This window comes from Juglans microcarpa x Juglans regia, chromosome 1D (genome assembly GCF_004785595.1).
Source record: "Juglans microcarpa x Juglans regia isolate MS1-56 chromosome 1D, Jm3101_v1.0, whole genome shotgun sequence".
NCBI classification, from domain to species: domain Eukaryota; kingdom Viridiplantae; phylum Streptophyta; class Magnoliopsida; order Fagales; family Juglandaceae; genus Juglans; species Juglans microcarpa x Juglans regia.
The window spans coordinates 47,042,596-47,061,119 of NC_054594.1; the positions used below are offsets into that span (position 1 = coordinate 47,042,596).

The 18,524-nt window shown below is 35.7% G+C and overlaps 2 protein-coding genes across 4 annotated transcripts; one reads left to right on the forward strand and one right to left on the reverse strand.

Annotated features, from left to right (window-relative positions):
- The first annotated feature begins 1,413 nt into the window (after positions 1-1,413).
- On the forward strand, positions 1,414-6,446 carry LOC121235643 (uncharacterized protein YKR070W-like). 3 transcript variants are annotated; one of them, XM_041132001.1, is made up of 13 exons: positions 1,479-1,616; positions 1,685-1,799; positions 1,914-1,993; positions 2,354-2,389; positions 2,796-2,869; positions 3,013-3,053; positions 3,475-3,546; positions 3,646-3,847; positions 4,270-4,365; positions 4,882-4,949; positions 5,424-5,625; positions 5,958-6,041; positions 6,184-6,446. In XM_041132001.1, the coding sequence occupies exons 2-13, from the start codon at positions 1,762-1,764 to the stop codon at positions 6,241-6,243; spliced, it is 1,053 nt and encodes a 350-aa protein (XP_040987935.1). In that variant the 5' UTR covers positions 1,479-1,616; positions 1,685-1,761; the 3' UTR covers positions 6,244-6,446. The 3 variants fall into 3 exon arrangements, with proteins under 3 accessions (XP_040987943.1, XP_040987928.1, XP_040987935.1); XM_041131994.1 differs by lacking the exon at positions 1,685-1,799 and having other exon boundaries at positions 1,418-1,616; positions 1,849-1,952; XM_041132009.1 differs by lacking the exons at positions 1,685-1,799; positions 6,184-6,446 and having other exon boundaries at positions 1,414-1,616; positions 1,849-1,952; positions 5,827-5,965.
- Positions 6,447-9,413: 2,967 nt separating this feature from the next.
- Positions 9,414-13,589, reverse strand: LOC121235636 (leucine aminopeptidase). Its single transcript, XM_041131979.1, has 4 exons — positions 12,357-13,589; positions 11,554-11,787; positions 10,986-11,312; positions 9,414-9,884 (listed from the first exon to the last, which is right to left on the reverse strand). Exons 1-4 carry the CDS (start codon positions 13,335-13,337, stop codon positions 9,588-9,590), a joined length of 1,839 nt encoding a protein of 612 aa, XP_040987913.1. The 5' UTR covers positions 13,338-13,589; the 3' UTR covers positions 9,414-9,587.
- Between the last annotated feature and the right edge of the window lie 4,935 nt (positions 13,590-18,524).

The following is an 18,524-nucleotide window of genomic DNA, read 5'->3' on the forward strand; positions in this document are numbered from 1 at the left end:
GGAAGTTTTAGCAAGGTGTGATAATTGAAGTGGAATAAGTGTCCCAGGGTACAAATGCTTATTTGAGAGTCGTAGTTAGTAAACTGATTTTATTTTTCGGGTATTTTGATTTGATGAGTTAAAGATAATTCGAGTTTTTGGAGGATTTCTAATTTATGTTATTGAGAATTTCTTTATTGTCCTCATGGAGGAACTTAGATATTTGGATTGATTAAATGGATTAATATTTTTTGAAATTTTATGGATTTTATAATTATGTTATTTAAGTTGATTTTAGGTATTAAGAACTAACTTTTCGAACCTTTGGGATCGGGGCGTTATACTATGCGTTGATATCTTATACAAATTGAACTGAGAACTTAATTGATTTTTCAATCGAGTTGAGTTTGAACACGAGAATGTCTCGTTTGAGTTGAGTTTAGACCACTAAGGCCCTTTTTGGATATTGAGTTTAGTTAAAATGATTGGAGTTCTTTATGAATAGTAATAAGTTGAGATGATTAAGTGAGTTTCGTAGAACTCATCTAATATGAGTTTAGATGTGTTTGGATGTTCAGAAGAGTTTAGATATATTTATGAGAAGTTGAAAAAAACTTGAGTCTTGCATGTAAAGAGGTGTTAAGTTGAAAAATATTGTGGATTCTAAGTGTAAATAAGTTTTTAGTCGAGATAAATTTATTAATTTGAAAGTTGGGTGTTTGAATGTTAGATTCAATTTAAAATTAGATTGATCTAAGTTGATATCAATTAAGTCTAAATTCCAAATGGGCCCTAAAAGGCTCGATTCTAGGTCAAATAATGCATGAGCATCCCTTTTAATAATCCACTTGACTTTGACCAAATAGTGGCCGGTTTGGAGAGTTAGATGATATGAGAATTTTGTAAATAATACAAGTAGTAAGATAATTTGTGAATAGTAGTGAGATAGTTTAAGTTGAGTATTTTTTTGATTTTGGAAAAGGAGAGAGAAAAACTTGAATAAAAAATATTATAAAGTTAAAATATTGTTATAATATAGTTTTATAATATTATCTTTTTGTTGGTATTTAAAAAAGTTGATTTTTTTTTTCCGTTAGAAAGTTTAAAAAAGTTGTAATGATTAGTTTGAAAAAGTTGTAATATCAAGTTGATCATTTTTAAGAAAATGCTAGTATGCCACCTGACTTTACCCCTTTATTTTGACTGCTTATATATTTAAATTTTTTTTACTTGACGATCAAGAAGTGATTTTTAATGTATTAGTATATTTTTTTATTTTTTAAAAATATTAAAAAATATTAAAATTAAAAAATGAAAAAAATAAAAAGGGAAGTAATGCTAGCGGGATCGCCCAGCTGTCAAAGCTGGCCGGCACGCTAGCACTGCCCATCATTTTCATTCATTGATGCCGCGCCGTTTAGGGGCGCCACTGAAAGTAACCGTTGTATTATAGCCACGAGCTCAAACAAAATAGAACCAGAAGAGAGAGAGAGAGAGAGAGAGAGAGGAGAGGGGCGAGAGAGAAAAATGAGATGTCGAGCGGTTTTTAGGGTTTCTCAGAGCAGGAACAGAGCGCCACTGCTGCTCCAGCCTCAAGCTTCGCGTTTGTATTCTCAGCTTCAATCCAAGCACGAACGGTTCGTCAATTATCATTTCTAGTTTCATTACCATAATCCTGAAATAACTTTGTTGCTACGCTTGGCTGCGAAGAAATTGTAGGAAAAAGAAAGAAATCGTAATCATGGACCAAATTTTGATTCTGTTCACAATAAAAGCATCGGAATGACGCAAGAAGTTGACTGCTACGAGTCTCGACTACTGTTAGTATTATTGTTTTCTATGTTTCATTGGTAGTGGATATTGTCTTAGGTCTTCTTTTGGAATTGCCTTTGACATTGATGGCGTCGTTCTTCGCGGGCGCGTTCCCATTGGAGGCTCTCCGCAAGCTTTGAGAAGACTGTATGGAGAATCTGGTACTCTACAGTCTACAACCTATGCATCTCTCTCTCTCTGAGTGGCTTGTGAATTTTCTCTACAAATACCTTTATCTGGTTGCTGAGAAATTGGAGGAAGAGTAAAGGGAATAAGAATTAATGAGTCCGTGTTTATCGTTGTCTCTAACTCATATTAGAAATTCATTTCAGTATGTCAAAGTTGTTGTAAATTGAGTACCGTTTTTTATATACGACCGGGCGGGTCAGTGTGTTTAAATTACTGAAAGTTGGAAGGTGCTGATAAAAGTAATATTTACTTTTCTACTCTGTTATTTTTTTTATAACCAATAGTTTTATTAATAGCAATATAGGCAAAGCCCAAGTACATAAGAACTTTTCTACTCTGTCATTGAATGTGACTTGACTAATTTTTGCTGCAGGTGCTCTGAAGGTGCCTTTTATTTTCTTGACGAATGGTGAGTCATCAAGTGATTCCATCTGCGCTTCACGAGAAGAAACATGAAGAGCTAATAAGGAGAGTGGCCTCAAATATATTTGTTAACATCCATATATTAATTAGGCTTAGTGAAGTAGGTGTGCACAAACATGTGATGGCATGCATCGATCATAGAATGTTTGGGTTGCATTTGTTTTGGATGTTTTTTTTTTTTTTAAGTTGTTTTGGATACTTACTCTTCGGGTAATACAAATTATTTTGAGAAACACACACAGATATAGGGGAAGATATTTCTCAAATTCCATTATTTTAGCATGATTTCAGTGCATGAATACGCTGTATTTTTTGTAATTGCTTATACTTATCTTGAGTGATATGTACACGACAGCAATAAAATGAAGAACACAGTTGTTTGATTTGAATAGGAGGTGGCATCCCTGAATCCAAACGTGCCATTGAGCTAAGTGATCTTTTGGGAGTATACATTTTACCTTCTCAGGTAGTGTTTCATTCTTCTGGTAGTTTATATTTTCTTTTAGTATAAATAGGAGATTGAAATATATTTGTTGGTGATGTCATGACTGGCATTTGATTGATGGAATATTGGGCAATTGCTATTCTTTTTGTGTTATCCTAATGCAGGTTGTACAGGGTCACTCATCTTTTAAAACTTTGTTGAAGAGGTATATATATATATATCACTTTGATGCAAACCTTCTCTACATTAAAGCATTGCATTGTTTTGCATCATTGTTGTCGTCAAGCCAGGTCTTTTTTCTTTCCATGACAGACTGGTGAAAGCTAAGCTTGGATGGTTCCGACTGCAGTTTGTCTATAAACTTCTCGCTATAGGAAACAGTCTCTGTTTTAAATAAGCTTCTTTCAAGTCTAGACTATCAGTACCAAAGTTTTGAATGCATTTGTATTTTCTTGTCATTGAAATATCCTCCAATAGTTATTAGGTTTATTATATTGAATTGTTCCATCGTTCCATGATTATTGCCAATGTATTTTCAATGTTTTATGAGTTATTATGTCTTTCGCATCATAATAACATATTATATTATCATCATCTTATGTAAATTTTATTGATCTCCTCTTTAGATACGAGAATGAACTCATCATTGCCACCGGGAAAGGGGAACCTGCTCTTGTAATGTCTGAATATGGTTTCAAGTATATTTGCCTATACCTCAGTCATAATATTTCCTGATCTGAAGCCCATAGCTTTCTATATTTTGTCGGAATTATGTGTGACTTTGTTTTTGGTGACAGAAAGGTCCTTTCATTAGATGAGTATGCTTCCTACTTTGAGAATATTGATCCTGTTTCTCAATATAAGATGTGGACAACTAAGTGGGAGTCGAGTAAGGGTAGTTGCCCCAAGAACTTGGTTCCAAATTTCAACATCACCTCTGACAGAGTTAAGGCAGCTTTTGTCGTCAGCGATCCAGTAGATTGGGGCAGGGACATTCAGGTGTTCGTTTTCCTATTTCATCATTTTTGAAATTACAACGAGCCAGGTGATGCATTGTACTTAATTGGTAAAATTACTTAAATACCTATAAAAAGAAATGTTACTTAAATTGTATCGTATGTAAATAAATCTAGGAATTCGGGATAAGGAGAACATCTCTAAAAAGTTTCCAATATTGGTGCAATGGAAGGTGAAAAATACGAATGTAATCAATTTTTGTGTATATTTTGCTTTTGTTGTCTGTAGCAGCCTCAGTTTTCCTACGAGTTCTCAGGAATATTATGTACCTTTGATGTTCTATGGTGGTTGATCTTCTTTGTTGTGATGCACTAACTTGTGCATGCTGCATTTTATCATCTTATCCCAGATAGTATTTATTGTAGCCTTGCAAAAGTGCTGAACTTATTGATGGATTGCATTAGGTTCTCTGTGACATTTTAAGCTCTGGAGGCGTTCCTGGAAATGAGAATGGACAGCAACCACCTTTGTATTTTGCTGCTGATGATCTTGAATATCAGGTTGGTCATTAAGCTAATTCAGAAATGTAGCCTTGGACGTAGTCTATAAATGATTTTTATATGTACTTTAAATAGGATCCCCAAAATTGCTTTTAGAAAATGATCAATCCAAATTTGTTGATTTAACTGAGAGTCATTCAGAAATGGTGTAACCTTTCTACACAAACTTGTGAATACTTGCATCGATTACCTAGTTCATGGATTCAAAGAGGAAATTTCTTACCTGTGTGAAGTGCAGCAGAAAAATCATAGACGCTGGTCAGCTCGAATGGTTTGAAGTGATTATAAGAACTAAGAACCAACATTCAACAGGCATGACTTATGCAGCCTTGGTGTCATGCCCATAAGTCAACACTCAAAGTGGACTTCACTCATATTAAACCATCAACTTGTTCCATCATGGCATAAATATTCCCATAAGACTCCAGTAATTTGTTTGTTTGTTTACTTGCTCATTTTAACTCAGTTGCTGAAGTAACTTGAGAATATTACTTACAGTTGACCTACTTAATACAGGCAGCATTTCCATCTGAACGCCTTGGAATGGGTGCTTTCAGAATTGCACTAGAAAGTGTCTTCAACAGGTAAGGTTAGTGTCTCATGCCTAAAAGTGTTTTAAATCCTCACTTCCATCAAATGAGAGAGTGGGTGGGGGGGAGAGGGTTCATCAGATCAAATTTTTAGCCAATGAGCAACCTCTTGGTTTACATACCTACTCTTAAGAATCCAAGAGAGGATTTTCCTCTTCCTTAATTGTTCGCATTTAGAACCCATTTGGAGGAAGCAACACCTTGATTCTATGGTAAAATTATCATATGTTCTAAACAACTATTTCACTCACCTTTATATGAAATTTATGGGTATTGGATCACCCCTCCCTCACATGCTAGCCCTTCTCGTAATGTTGGTGGTTGTATCCTTGTGTTCAAGCACAAAGTTGAGTAGATAGGAGAAGAGACAGAGCCACCCTTCAAGAGCAGCATACTGAAAAACATAAGTAGTAATTGTCATCAGCTCCCAATAGTAGAATAATTCTTATATTTGGTTTTGGTTTCCAGAATTCACTGTAATGCTCTGGACTGCGTTATATTTGGGAAACCAAATCCGTTTGTATTCAAGAACGCAGACGCCATACTGAGACAGCTTCGCTCATCATGTGATGATAATTACATAAATAATGGAAACAATGGATCACACCCTTTCAAGACGCTTTATATGATTGGCGACAACCCGTTAGTTGATATCAAGGGTGCACAACAGGTTTGTCTGTCTACTCCTTAAGCTCTTGAAATTTCAACAGAATATAAAAGAGGTTTTATTTACTGTCTAGATACCTCAAAGAACTCAGGTGGACATTCATCCAAGGACAATCTCTCAAATACACATTAAGACGTTGACCCCCCCCCCCCCCCCCCCCCCCCCCCCCCCCCCTTCCCCTTTTTTTCTTTGCTGATTTCATAGTCCTTTGGCCTGAATGTTACATGAAGAACTCCTTCTCAAAATCAAATGTAGTAGACCGAATGCTACATGGATAACTCATAATCAAATGTATCAAGTGTTATATTACTGACGGGACACCTTTCAATACTCAGGCAGGACATCCTTGGTTTTCAATTTTGACGAGGACAGGTGTTTTCAGGGGAAAAGATAATCATGCAGAATTTCCGGCTGATCTGGTGAGTTCATTGTTGATGTCATTTCTTTTATTATTCCTATGGTAAACATATAGAAAAGATGGGAGAGTTTGGGAATGTGAAAAATATGTACTAATAGTTGCTGTTATGTTTTGCTATGTTTCTTTCTTTGGTACTTGTGAAGGTCGTTGATACTGTTGAAGAGGCGGTTGACAATATTTTGAAAAAGAAGAGTACGTCTTAGGACGTACGCCATTTTTAAAATGGAATCCATTTTTCGTGCTCTCTTGACCAAGACCATTATATGGCAGGTAAAAAGATGATTAAAGCCAGAAAACGAAGGCTTCTCTCTTTAGCAAGTTAATTTTTTAAATCCCTCGGACGTTTTTGTTAGATAGAGGATGGAAAGTGCAATTGTGTTTCTCGTAATTTCAGTTTTTTACCATTTTCAAAAGGCTTTCGCCCAATTTCATTTGCTTGATGGACCATCGCATGGCCATTACTCGGCGTGAAGCAACTCAGACTACTAGTCAAATGGAAATGAAATCTAAAATATAGCTAAATTTTGTATAGATAACTTGCATTGTACTAGTTAAAAACCATTAGCTTAGACTTTGAGCTACATTAAGTCTAAAAGAATTTTCAAAGTTAGAGAGTCGTTATTCACCCATTAAACCTATATTTTATTCACAAATAATCAACAACGGTCTTTTTCCTTATTCACAAATTTTATTCACAAATTGGAATTATTGACAATGAAATTACTGACAATGGCCAAATTTTAATTAATATATGGAGTGTATTTGTAAAATATATAAAAAAATTATTATTAAAATATATTATATTATATTATTATTTTAACTTTTGGATAGATAATCTAATGTGTATTAATTTCTTCAGCGGCTTTGGTTTTTGCCAAAACTTTAACTTTTAGCTAAATTTTAGACTTGACAATGGTTAGATCGTTGCTAATGCTCTCTACTACTTTACAAATAGTAAAAATAAATTAAAAAATTACATTTATTTTATCAAATTTCTATTTTTGAAAATTTGATCGTTAAACTATCAAATTTATCTTTTATTTTTCAATTTGAAATATAAATTACAATTTACTTTCCTTGTTAAGATCCGGAGGGTAGATGGGAAATAGATTACATGACACATCGGTTAAATGGGATAAATTATATGTAAAGTATCAATTTGTTGGAGTAAAATACTTTATTTATTTTTATTATTATACGTGGAAAAATGGTTATAGTACGAAAGGGAGAGTTTAATTTTTTCTAAAATAAAAATAAGAATAATATTACGGTTGCATTTGGATGTTGAATTGAATTGAGTGGAGATGATAAAATATTGTTAGAATATTATTTTTTAATATTATTATTATTTTAGGATTTGAAAAAGTTAAATTGTTAATTATATTTTGTGTTGGAATTTGAAAAAGTTATAATGATGAGTTGAGAGGAGTTGATCCAAACATACTGTACAACCTCGTCCTATAGTAAAATTATGAATTTATCTTTTTTTTGGAAAAATTTTAATCAAAATTGTATATAATATAAAAAATCATAGAAAAAATATTTTATATGCTAAATTATTAATTAATATAACTTGAAATTTTAAAATATTATTATTCACGTCTATTTATCTTATAAATTAAAATTAATATAACATTTGATATAACATAAAATTAATATTATAAATACTAATATAATATTTGATTATGATATAATTCAAATTAATTTTTTAATATAATATTTGAATTTTGATATAACATATAAATTTAAATTTTATAACATAAAATTAATATAATATAAAATGAGAGATATGGATCAATAACTTGTTAAAATTTTGTGAGAGTATGATTTTGTTTATTCATAAAATGGGAAAAATTGGATAGAAATCGAAAAAATTAAAAGTTTCGATTTTGGTGGTGAATCAGTCCGATATCAATTTTTAAAACTAATATATATATTGATTAGGTTATAAAAAATGTTTAAAGCTAAACCAAACTGAACGGATTATAACCCTATATAATCCGTTTTTTAAACCTCACCCTTATGTCTTGAGTCACATTCGCCAATACCATCATCCATCATGAAAGCGATTCTCCTAGCTTTCTCTCATCTAGAATCTTCTCCTCATTCTCCCCATCTTTTCGAGAGATTAGATTGTGTTTGAAAGTTGAGGTTATTTCAGATGATCTGAATTGATTTATGAATAATATTTTGTGGGTCTCATTAAAATGTGTTTAAATATAAATCGGTTGAGATATGTATTCGGATGTATGAAATAGATTGAAATGGGTTTAACTTTTTTATGGGAAGGTGAAAAAGTGGTGGGTTCCATAAATTATTAGTTTGGGATGAAACTCACTCCAATGACCAAACACAACGAGCATTGTCATTGGTTTCATCAAATTTATTTATAAAATTTGATGAAAATTACATATTTTATATAAATCCAAAATCTCCATAATCATAATCCTATACTGGATTAGTCAAAATAATAATATAATATTATTTTTTTAATAATAATATTTTTAATTTATTTTTTTATATTTTACAATTACATTAACTATATATTAATTAATAATTTAATTTGATACTTAAATTATTATTTTTCAACTTAAATATATTGTGGCTCAAAATTGGGAAATAATAATTTAAGTAAATAAAATAATGGTTATAAAATGAACAATTAGTATTCAAATTTGGAGATGAACTTAAATGTACTGTAGCTCAAAGTTAAAGATTTTAGTATATGATGAGTCCAATATAGTGATTTTAAACACAAATTTATCAAATTTTGAAGATACACTCATTTGATGAGTCCAATCCCAATGCCAAGACCCACCCCAAACTCATGATGTCCTGTCAAAACCACCATTACTCCTCTAACATGACTTTTGGGATATGGAGCGGCTTGTCGAACTACGTCCGATTTATCTCCAGGTGCGGTTTTGATAGTGAGTTAAAATAAGATGAAAGTTAAAAGTTGAATAAAATATTGTAAAAATATTATTTTTAATATTATTATTGTTTGAAATTTTTAAAAATTGAATTGTTTATTATATTTTGTGTGAGAATTTGAAAAAATTATAATAATGAGATGAGATAAAAGACTTCTTATATCCAAACAAGACCTAAGGGATTGTATTGAATTATGGTTTATCTTCGTTACGAGGTACTCAATAGACAATAGTCAATCCGAACATTTTACTTTTGCAGTTGAATTGCTCGTTTATTATAAAACAGTGAAAAAGAATAAACTTATGAAATGCAATTAACTTTTGAAGTAAAACAGAAAACATTCATGAAAAACAATTTTCACTCCTCTAACAAGCCATGAAAACTTAAAAGGAAATGTAAAGGGTTCGTCTTCCACAAGTCAAAACCCAACGACACTAGATTGCCTCCTTCGATCATTTCAGTTAACTAAGATAAAATCATTCCAAGATGCATGATATATTCAACACAATCCGTACATATAGTATGATCCTACAAACTTTAGAGGATAAAAAAAGTAATTTATGGAATAAGCCTAAGAAATTCTGTTCAAAGAAGATTATTGTTATATACTACTCTAGAGGTGCTTGGCAAAGATTGATGCAACAACCCCTTTAGCTATGGGGTGATAAAAGTCACAAGCCTCTGCAAACACCCTCTCAGCCAAAATCTTCTCCTCTTCCTTTCCAGTGCCTTGTACAAGAGCAGTGTAAAGTGGGCGAAGGTACTTCATCCTTCCAACTTCCTTCAACGTTTTTTCCACCTCACCATATTTATCTCTGCACTTAGATGAAATGGCCATTTGGAGAAAGGCAACCTTCACCTCATAATCCTTTGATTCCGATAGCCTGTAGCGTTCATCCAAGGCCAAGACCTGCACACCCAACCAAACATTATGATCAGACAAGTGTAACAAAACATTTTTGGGTCCATGAGATTAAAAAGTATAAAAGAAAGTATATCAAGGAGACTTGAACTGAAGAATTATGCAACAGTTAGCTTTTATCTTGTCTTTTGGTGGTGTCTTGGAGGAAAACAAACAGACCATGGATGGGCTTAGAACTTTCTTTTTCAATCCTTTATTCCAATGGTCAATTGTAAATCGAATTCAATGGATTGCGTATCAAAAGCTTTCTCGTATCAATTGTCAATCATATTTAGGTGTTTCTCTTGTATATGACCCGCGTACATGGGTGATGCCTATTGCTATCAATAAAAGTTCTTGCTTACCTATAAAATAAAAAAGATCTTTGGTTCTTGAGGAAACGGAGAATGCATTAAGAGGTTCAATACCAGATCTAGAATGTGCGTTCAGCGGAACTTAGCCTATGCAAAGGAATGTATAAAAAAGTTCATACAAGAGAAAGCATGCATTGTGACCCAGCGCATCTACCTATCTTTATGTTGGTAGTTTCAATGCATCAAGCCTTTGAATAACCCACTAAGAATTCTAGTTGTGGGGCGGGTGCCTAGACTGTAGGCTAAGTCCTATAAGAAACTAATAAAAAAGAAAAAACATTTCATCTTCAAAGTTTTTTCTGGTCAAATAAACTTTTTTTTTTTCCTTAGGAAAAAATATAAGAGTATTTTTTTTATTGGCACCGGGTGTCTAGGAACAGCGTCCCGACTAATCTGGGGGTGCACAGGACCTTGACAATGAGTTTTCTGCAAGTGCACTTTGAGTAATTCAATGGAAGAATCTCTCAGGGGTTGGCCCCTAGAGATTGTTTGCACCCAAGGGGATTTGAACCTTAGACCCGAGGGAGCAAACCCTCAAGCCCAAGGCCTTAACCGCTTAAACCCACTTATTCAAGTAAAAAACATCCTTACACCAGTGCAGAGGTTGTAGACCACTACGTATTGATATATTTAAAGGGGAGAGGGTTAAATACACAGCAATCATGAAAATAACAAAAGAATAAATAAATCGAAACAAAAACGATTGGGAAACTCTAACATGATAAGAAACCACTACCTGTGATGTTTCAACGGATTTGGGCAGGTTCTCCAAGTAGAGTTCCCATTCCTGCCCTTGCCAGTCAGCAACTTCATCCTCTCTTGGCATCCTCCCTAGCTTGAACTCATTGGCAAGTGATACAATCTTGGTATATATATTAGAAACTGGTTCGTATGCATCTGGAGGGATACCAGTACCCTCAGTCCATAATTCTAAGTCAATGTCTTTCTCTATTCCGGGGATGTTTGCTTTCAGGAAGTCCAGAAATGTCTGGGTATCAATTGATTGGAACTTAAAGGTGGCAATGTATTTCTTGAGGAATTCATCAAACAAAGGCCTTCCAATCTATGCATTCGGGAGGAAAAACACAACTGGTCAGAATATTCGTCAAACAATAATGTCCAGTTACAACAATATTATATGCATAACATAGGATCAGATGCTCCTATAACTACTGCAAGGGGCAGAAGACACCGTCTCTTTCATAAGCACATTTATCAGACTTAAAATGACACATTTTACATGTTTTCGGGAGGCAATAAGGAAACATACAGAATAAATCCATGCTAAGAAACAATAGGCATACCTGACGTTCAATACGCCATAGAAACTGAAAACCTTTCTCATATGGGACTTGAGAATAGACATCATCTGGGTCTACACCTTCCTGATTGGTTTTGAGTTTTGTGAACTCCATCTTGTCCTTGAATCGCTCCATCTCCTCATTTAAACCCTTCCAACCAATTCCAATATTCAATGTAGCTCTGTCCTCCCCTTGTACAGCTTCGACAATCCTTCTCTCCGCATAAGTAGTAAACCCCTAGTACAAGAAACAAGAAAATTAAACCCAGTTCCAGAGAACAAAACTCGCTCTTGCCACCACAAAACATGCGATTAATGTATGTCAACTCCTTCAACAAACCAGTACTTCATTATTCTTCTACGATTCTGACGCAATTCAAAGTTTATATATATTACCAAAAAATCTTGATATCTTATATTTAACCTTAGATCTTCGTGAATCGTCACATCAAGAACTCGAAACCAACCGTAAATCGCAGTTTGGCTATCAACAAATACGAGGCTAAGGAAAGAAGAAACACTCAAGTAGCTTGTTTTCTAAGCATTTTGAACATCTGCAAGAGTTTCCTTTTACGGCCTCATATTCTCCAGCAGAAAATAATTAGTTAAAAAATGCAAATAATGAGACACATCATCCTCGGAAAATATGCTTGCACAGATGGATGAATTAAGAAGACCACAACAATATTAGGAAAAAAAAACAGCAAAAAAAAAAAAAAAAAAAAAAAAAAAAAAAAAAAAAAAAAAAAAAAAAAAAAACGAAACAGCAAGAACAAACCAAACAAATCTAATGTACACAAGCTATACCTCATTCAACCAAAAATGGTCATTGGTCTTGTTAGTGATCAAATTCCCGGTCCAACTATGCGCAAGCTCGTGGGCCACCACCTGGGCCCCGCTGGCATCACCCTTAATAACAGTGGGCGTCAAGAACACCATCCTTGGGTTCTCCATGCCCCCGTACGGGAAGCTCGGTGGCAACACCAACAAATCGAACCTCTCCCACTCGTACGGCCCGAACAACCGCTCCCCTTGCCTTATCATATCCTCCGTTCCCGCGAACTCCCTCGCGGCGTCGTCCAACAAGCCCGGCACCGCCTCGGCATAAACCCTAGTCCTTGGCCCCACCTCCCGGAACCCTAGCTCCCCCACCGCGAAGGCGAAAAGGTACGGCGGAATCGGCTGCTCCATCTCGAACTCCTCGACGACCCTCTCCTCCGAACACCACAGCGAGGAGTCGCAGACCAACGCCGCGGCCTCCTGGCTCAACGGGGGGCGCCGCTCAACGTGGCGCGCGGACATCACCGCTGAGAGCTGGCGCGGGATGTTGATCCGGCAGCTGTAACGCACGCGCGCGGCGGGAGTGTCCTGGCAGGGGAAGACCGATCGAGCGTGGATGGCCTGGCATTGGGTGTAGACGAAGGGGTACTTCTTGTTGAATGTTTGCCAGGGTAATAACCATTGAAGGGCCGAGGAGGACGGGGAGGTGGAGTAGAGGACGAGGAAGGAGGAGTGGTTGGAGAGAGAGACGGTAACATGACAGCCCTTGATTGGATCAGGAGGGGAGAGGGAATAAGGGATGGTGGCAAGGGAAATGGGGTCGCGAATGGAGTGGATGGTGAGAGAGCGAGTGTCGAGAGAGAGAGCGCCGGAGTGAGGGTTCGGGAGGGAGATGAGGGCCGAGCCATGGATGGTGGAGGTCGAGAAGTCTACGTAGAGGGTGAGAGAGATGTGGGTTGCGAGTGGGTGGGTGGAGTCTGTGAACGAGTGGGGGTCGATGGGTGCCATTTCTTTAGGGTTTTGTAACGTTGAAGGAGGGGGAACTGGGAACCGAAGAAGAGAAGACAAGGATCAGCGGGAGAGACGGAGTGGGAAGGTTGCATAATATTATATAATATAATAAAATAATATTAATATATTAGGTATGTGATCTGAATATGTTTAGTTTTGGTGGAGAAATTGGGAAATATAAAATATTAATGAATTCCATGTTGGGTGAGAGAATGGAATGGAGGGGGGAGGGGGCTTTTTAGTGAGTATTTTTCGTGGTACCGTTTTAAATTTGGAGGGAGAATTAATAATAATAATAATAAGAAAACAAAACAAAAATATAATACTATTACTGCTGCTACGATAACGAATCCAATCCCCTAACCCAACTCATTAAAGCAGGAATCTATTCTGCGTGCTTTGTTCTCTTCCTTTCTCTGTGTTTTTTATTATTTATTAGTTTAGCTTTCTGTAACTTCATAGGGATTAGTGCTCGCAAGAGCTGCAATCTGCGCCTGCGGAACTTTTAAACGAGTCGTGGCCGAACTGTAACAACGCAGGTGACGACAATACCTTCATTATAGAGAAAATCTATCTAGAATTTAAAAAAATTAATTTGACTCATAATTTTACTTCATAAAAAAAAAATGTTTAACAATCTTGCGTATTATCTCGTATCACATCAATTTATAATTTTTTTTTTATTATAAACTGAATATTTATATTCATTATGTGTGGTGTACAACAAGCTCAGCCTGTTAAATAATGTTACATATAATTATGAAATATATAAACATCATACAATTATTTTAAAAAATAATAAAAATTATTATTAAAAAATTAATATTTTAAATAAATATTATATTTATTTATTTTTTTAAAAATAATTATACAGCATTTATACCTTCAAAAACACCACTATCATTTCTCGTAATATAACTTTCATTTCTCGTAATATAACTTGTTATATCCATAATTTTAAAGAAAAACTCAAAGCAGTGTCTAAACCAGACACAAGCCCCGATCCAGTCTCTCTCCCCCCTCTTTTCTCTTCAGCCTAAACCCCCTCTTCTCTTCAGCGACGAGACCTTCCTCTCCCATTCAAAATCTGCAGCCCTCGGTTTCATCTCTTTAGCAGTGGCCTGGGTTTCATCTCCCCATTCGAAATCTATCGTTCCCTGAGTCCACCCTCCCTCTTCTACAGCGACGACCCCGCGTGACGAGACCACCTTCCCGCAACGTGCCTCATCCCTCTCGACCACCTCGCGGAAGATCGACGGAAGATCCACCACCTCTTGATCACCCCTCCAGAGATCTGCGGCCAGGCCACACAGGAGTTTTCCCCACTTGGCTAAACTTAAAAAGAAAGAACATATGCTCGATTAGTTTGGGTTTGTGAAATAACATTTTGTTAGTACAGCCAATGCTGAAGAAGTGGTTTCATGGAAAGCATAGAAAAGTAGGACGGATTTTTTTTTTTGGGGTTTAGGATTGGGTGCTTGTAGTCTCTCATTGTCCATTTGATCTCGACTGGAATATGCTTATTACATGTTCTAGTAGCAATGTTTTAGTAGATGAATTGAAGATGGGTATGGAATATGCTTATAGAGTGATAATTATAAGAGAACTGCGTGCTCAGGGAAATAAACAAAGCAAAATAAATATAGTTATTGCATGCATACACATATGACAAATAGATAATTAATCTCCAAGTAGCCCCAATTGGCATCACACCATCAGCCGAAGGCTGCATTGAGAATAATGTTTTACGTGTTTAAGTTGATACGACAATCATAGATGATTGTTTTATTTTATTTTTTGCACTATAATGCGATACGATCTATTGGTGTTATGTACGCAAAAAGAAAAGAAGAAAATAAAAATTTAAATGGGTTGGATTTTGTGTTAAGAGGTAGCTTAATGAGGTAAAAAAATAACTTGGAATGAAGTTGCTATGCCAACAAACCAACCACAATCAATCAAACTTGGTAGTCTAAAATTACCGCCAGTACTTAAAAATAAAAAAAGAATTTTTGGCGTGAAGATGATCTTAATTTGGTTGATTCTTTCTACTTGGATGTCATCTGTCAAAGAATCCAAAGTTCAAGCGATAGCTTTCTTCAATACAAGGGCGTGGTAGAGGATGAGATGGATTGCAAAAGAAAGAAGCCGACTTTGTTTGATTTCACTCTCATAAATTATGCTTGTTCAGCCAACCATATCTTAGTCTACCCATGGATTTACTCTATAAGATGAAATAGTGGTGATGATTCTAAGCTTTGTTAATGTAAACTTTTCTAATAAGGTATCCGTTTAGTCATAGAAGTCAAAGTTACAAGTTCAACTGTTATGTTCTCCTCGCAAAGTCCATACATGGGAGCAGCCTTTTATCACCCAATATCCCTCTTCATTAGATTTAAATTTAACAGTATTTCTATTTCTAATAGTACTGTATTTACGAAAGCAGCAACTAGTAACATATATATGTTACTTTGATAAGTAGCGACGCAACATATAAAAGTAAAACAATCAACTTGAAAAAAGAAATTATATAACCAATGACACTTAGAAATTCCATTGTTCATTTCTCATCAATTCTATGAGCAGGACAAACATGCAACATGTTAACAAGTACTTTTCAATTTATTCCATCACTTGAATCCTAACTTGAAGCTTTGCTTTTCTGTAAAGCACGGATGTAAGCAATTAAATATCTAAATTTACACTCTGTCAATTCATCTTCATTACAAAGCCAGAAAAAAAATGTGCAAAACAGATAAATCAAAGAAAGCTGTTTCTGTAAAAAAGAGCACCATGAACCTACCTCAGCTATCAACTTCTATCACAATAGCCACCTATCACCACATTACATTTGAACATCACGACTGTAGTACTTTATTTTGTTCGAAACAAGTTGGGACTTTGAACTCTTGGCATTTCCACATTGGTGTAGCCCCAGTTGGCATCATGCCATCAGCCGAAGGCTGCATTGAGAATAATGTTTTACTGCCAGCAGTGAGGCTGCCCACGTTATTCTCAGTCATTGGGGTGCTTCTCCCATTTGTCTCCTCCTTGGGGTTTGACCGATCCCTAAAAGTACAAATGCTTAGCAGCAACCTTTTTAGCTTCACTCTTCCCCTTTTTTTACCAGTTGTACACACATCTTCCCCAGTTTTATCCTTCTGAGCTTCCCAGCTTTGCTTTTTCAATCTAGAGCATTATCAGCTTCCGAGCTTTGCTTTTTCAATCCAGCAACTAGGTGCTTTCAAGGAGGCAAAAGGATATCCCCATCCAAGTGATTGACATCACAGATATTAGCCTCCATTATTCCTATTATTTATTAATTTTTTTCACAACCAAATGTTGAACAATTCTCCACATGTATAAATTGGTGTCTCCATTTACATTCAAGCTAAAACCAACATACGAAAAACTACACGTTCAGTACAAGTCCAATATGCAATCTGTACTCTTGACTTCACGTTTAGCATACATTTCTCTCTTCTTTTATTCTTTTAAAACATGTATGGAGATTAGAACTCTAGACTTCATCCTCTCCTTTACTACTTGCTATAAAATAAAACAATAACAATATTAAACATCTTTAGCTAGTAAAAAGGATCAAGTACCAAGACAAATAAGCCTTAATTTCTGTGTGAGATATATGCAAGATCGGAGGCCACTACCTCTTGTGCATTGAATGGTTCAAGAAATCAGAAAAAAAAAAAGAAAGGTTCTTGCCTCTGTTGTCGCTGTTGCTTGGCTATCCATGAAGAGAAACTCAAAACTGAAATTGGTCCAAGTCTTGGATATAGAGTTCGTCCTAGCAAATAGGTAAACCCTTATAGGGAATCAACACCAAAAAATTGTGTTAAACTTTAACAACAATTATGACTATAATGTTACACATTCAAAATGGACGGAGTAGGTTGAAAGTTTGAAAACCAAAAGCTCCTAAATTCTAGTCATGGTCAAAACCCCCGGAACATCCATTCTTTAATCACATAGAATTGGTGTGCACAATTGTAAGTCTAATTCGTAATTGTAAGCTCCTATCCCATGATCCTACCACAAAGTAGAAGATTGCTAAGCCACAAAAAACTAGATGCACTAATCTGAACTGAAAATAGGCACAATAACTGCAATGAAAAAAAGGGATTGAGACAAGCCTATGTAATATTAACCTGGCATAAAGCACGAAATCTAAGCTTAGAAACCACATAAATGTCCACCAACCCATGTAAATGGATGAAAAACTCATTTACTAAAACAGAAATTCATTTATCTAAATAATACTACGGAAGCCCATTTCAACCATGAATTTCACACAAAATTTCAATTTCAAATCATCTCAAACAACAAAACAGAACCCCTTTCTCTAAATAAGAGTACAGAAACGCATTTCAAACAGAAAATCCATTTCCAAGCATGCCACAAGCTATAAATAAATTATCACTTTTCTAGAGCAATAAGGGGAGGAAGGGCATAATTGAATAGCAGTAAGAAAAATTATCACTTTCCTAGAGGAAAAAAAATCAGGAATTGAAAAAAATGCTTATACTGTTTACAAATCAACTAAGGGTGCGATTCAGAATTGAGATTTGCCCCAATTGTTTTAAGGAGTAAACCCATTGCCCCTGGCCCGTGCGTCTCCATTCTATTCTGCTAAGTGCGATATTGCCACTGCAAATTCCACACCTTATTCATCTTCTGCCGCACTCTCCCTCTTTCGGAATATCGTTGTCACCCTACAATTAGGCAAATTAATGAAAGCAGTTTACAGCAACTAAAGATATGGGATACGAAAACGAAAACATAAGAAAAATACTATATACGGGATGCTAGGAAATGGAAACAAAATGGAGAGAGAGAAGAAACCACTCACCTGGCTGCCGAGATATAGATTCGGATCGTTGATGTCGATTCTGAAGCAGGGAAGATGAGAGAGTTAGCAACCGTACGACATGTATTTCCCAAAATCAATCTCACATGCTCAAAACAGAAATGAAACAAAGAAAATTAGGGAGAGAGAAATGCACACACGCACCTGGGGCGATGAGGGCGAGGGGGAGGGAGGAGAGCTGGGCGACACGAGGAGTGACAGCGCTGTGCAGACGGGCTCGGTGTCGCTTGAAAGAGAGACGGCGTCGCCGATGGCGATGGGGAGAGGAGGTTCGACGCAGGCGGGGGGAGGAGAGGAGAGCG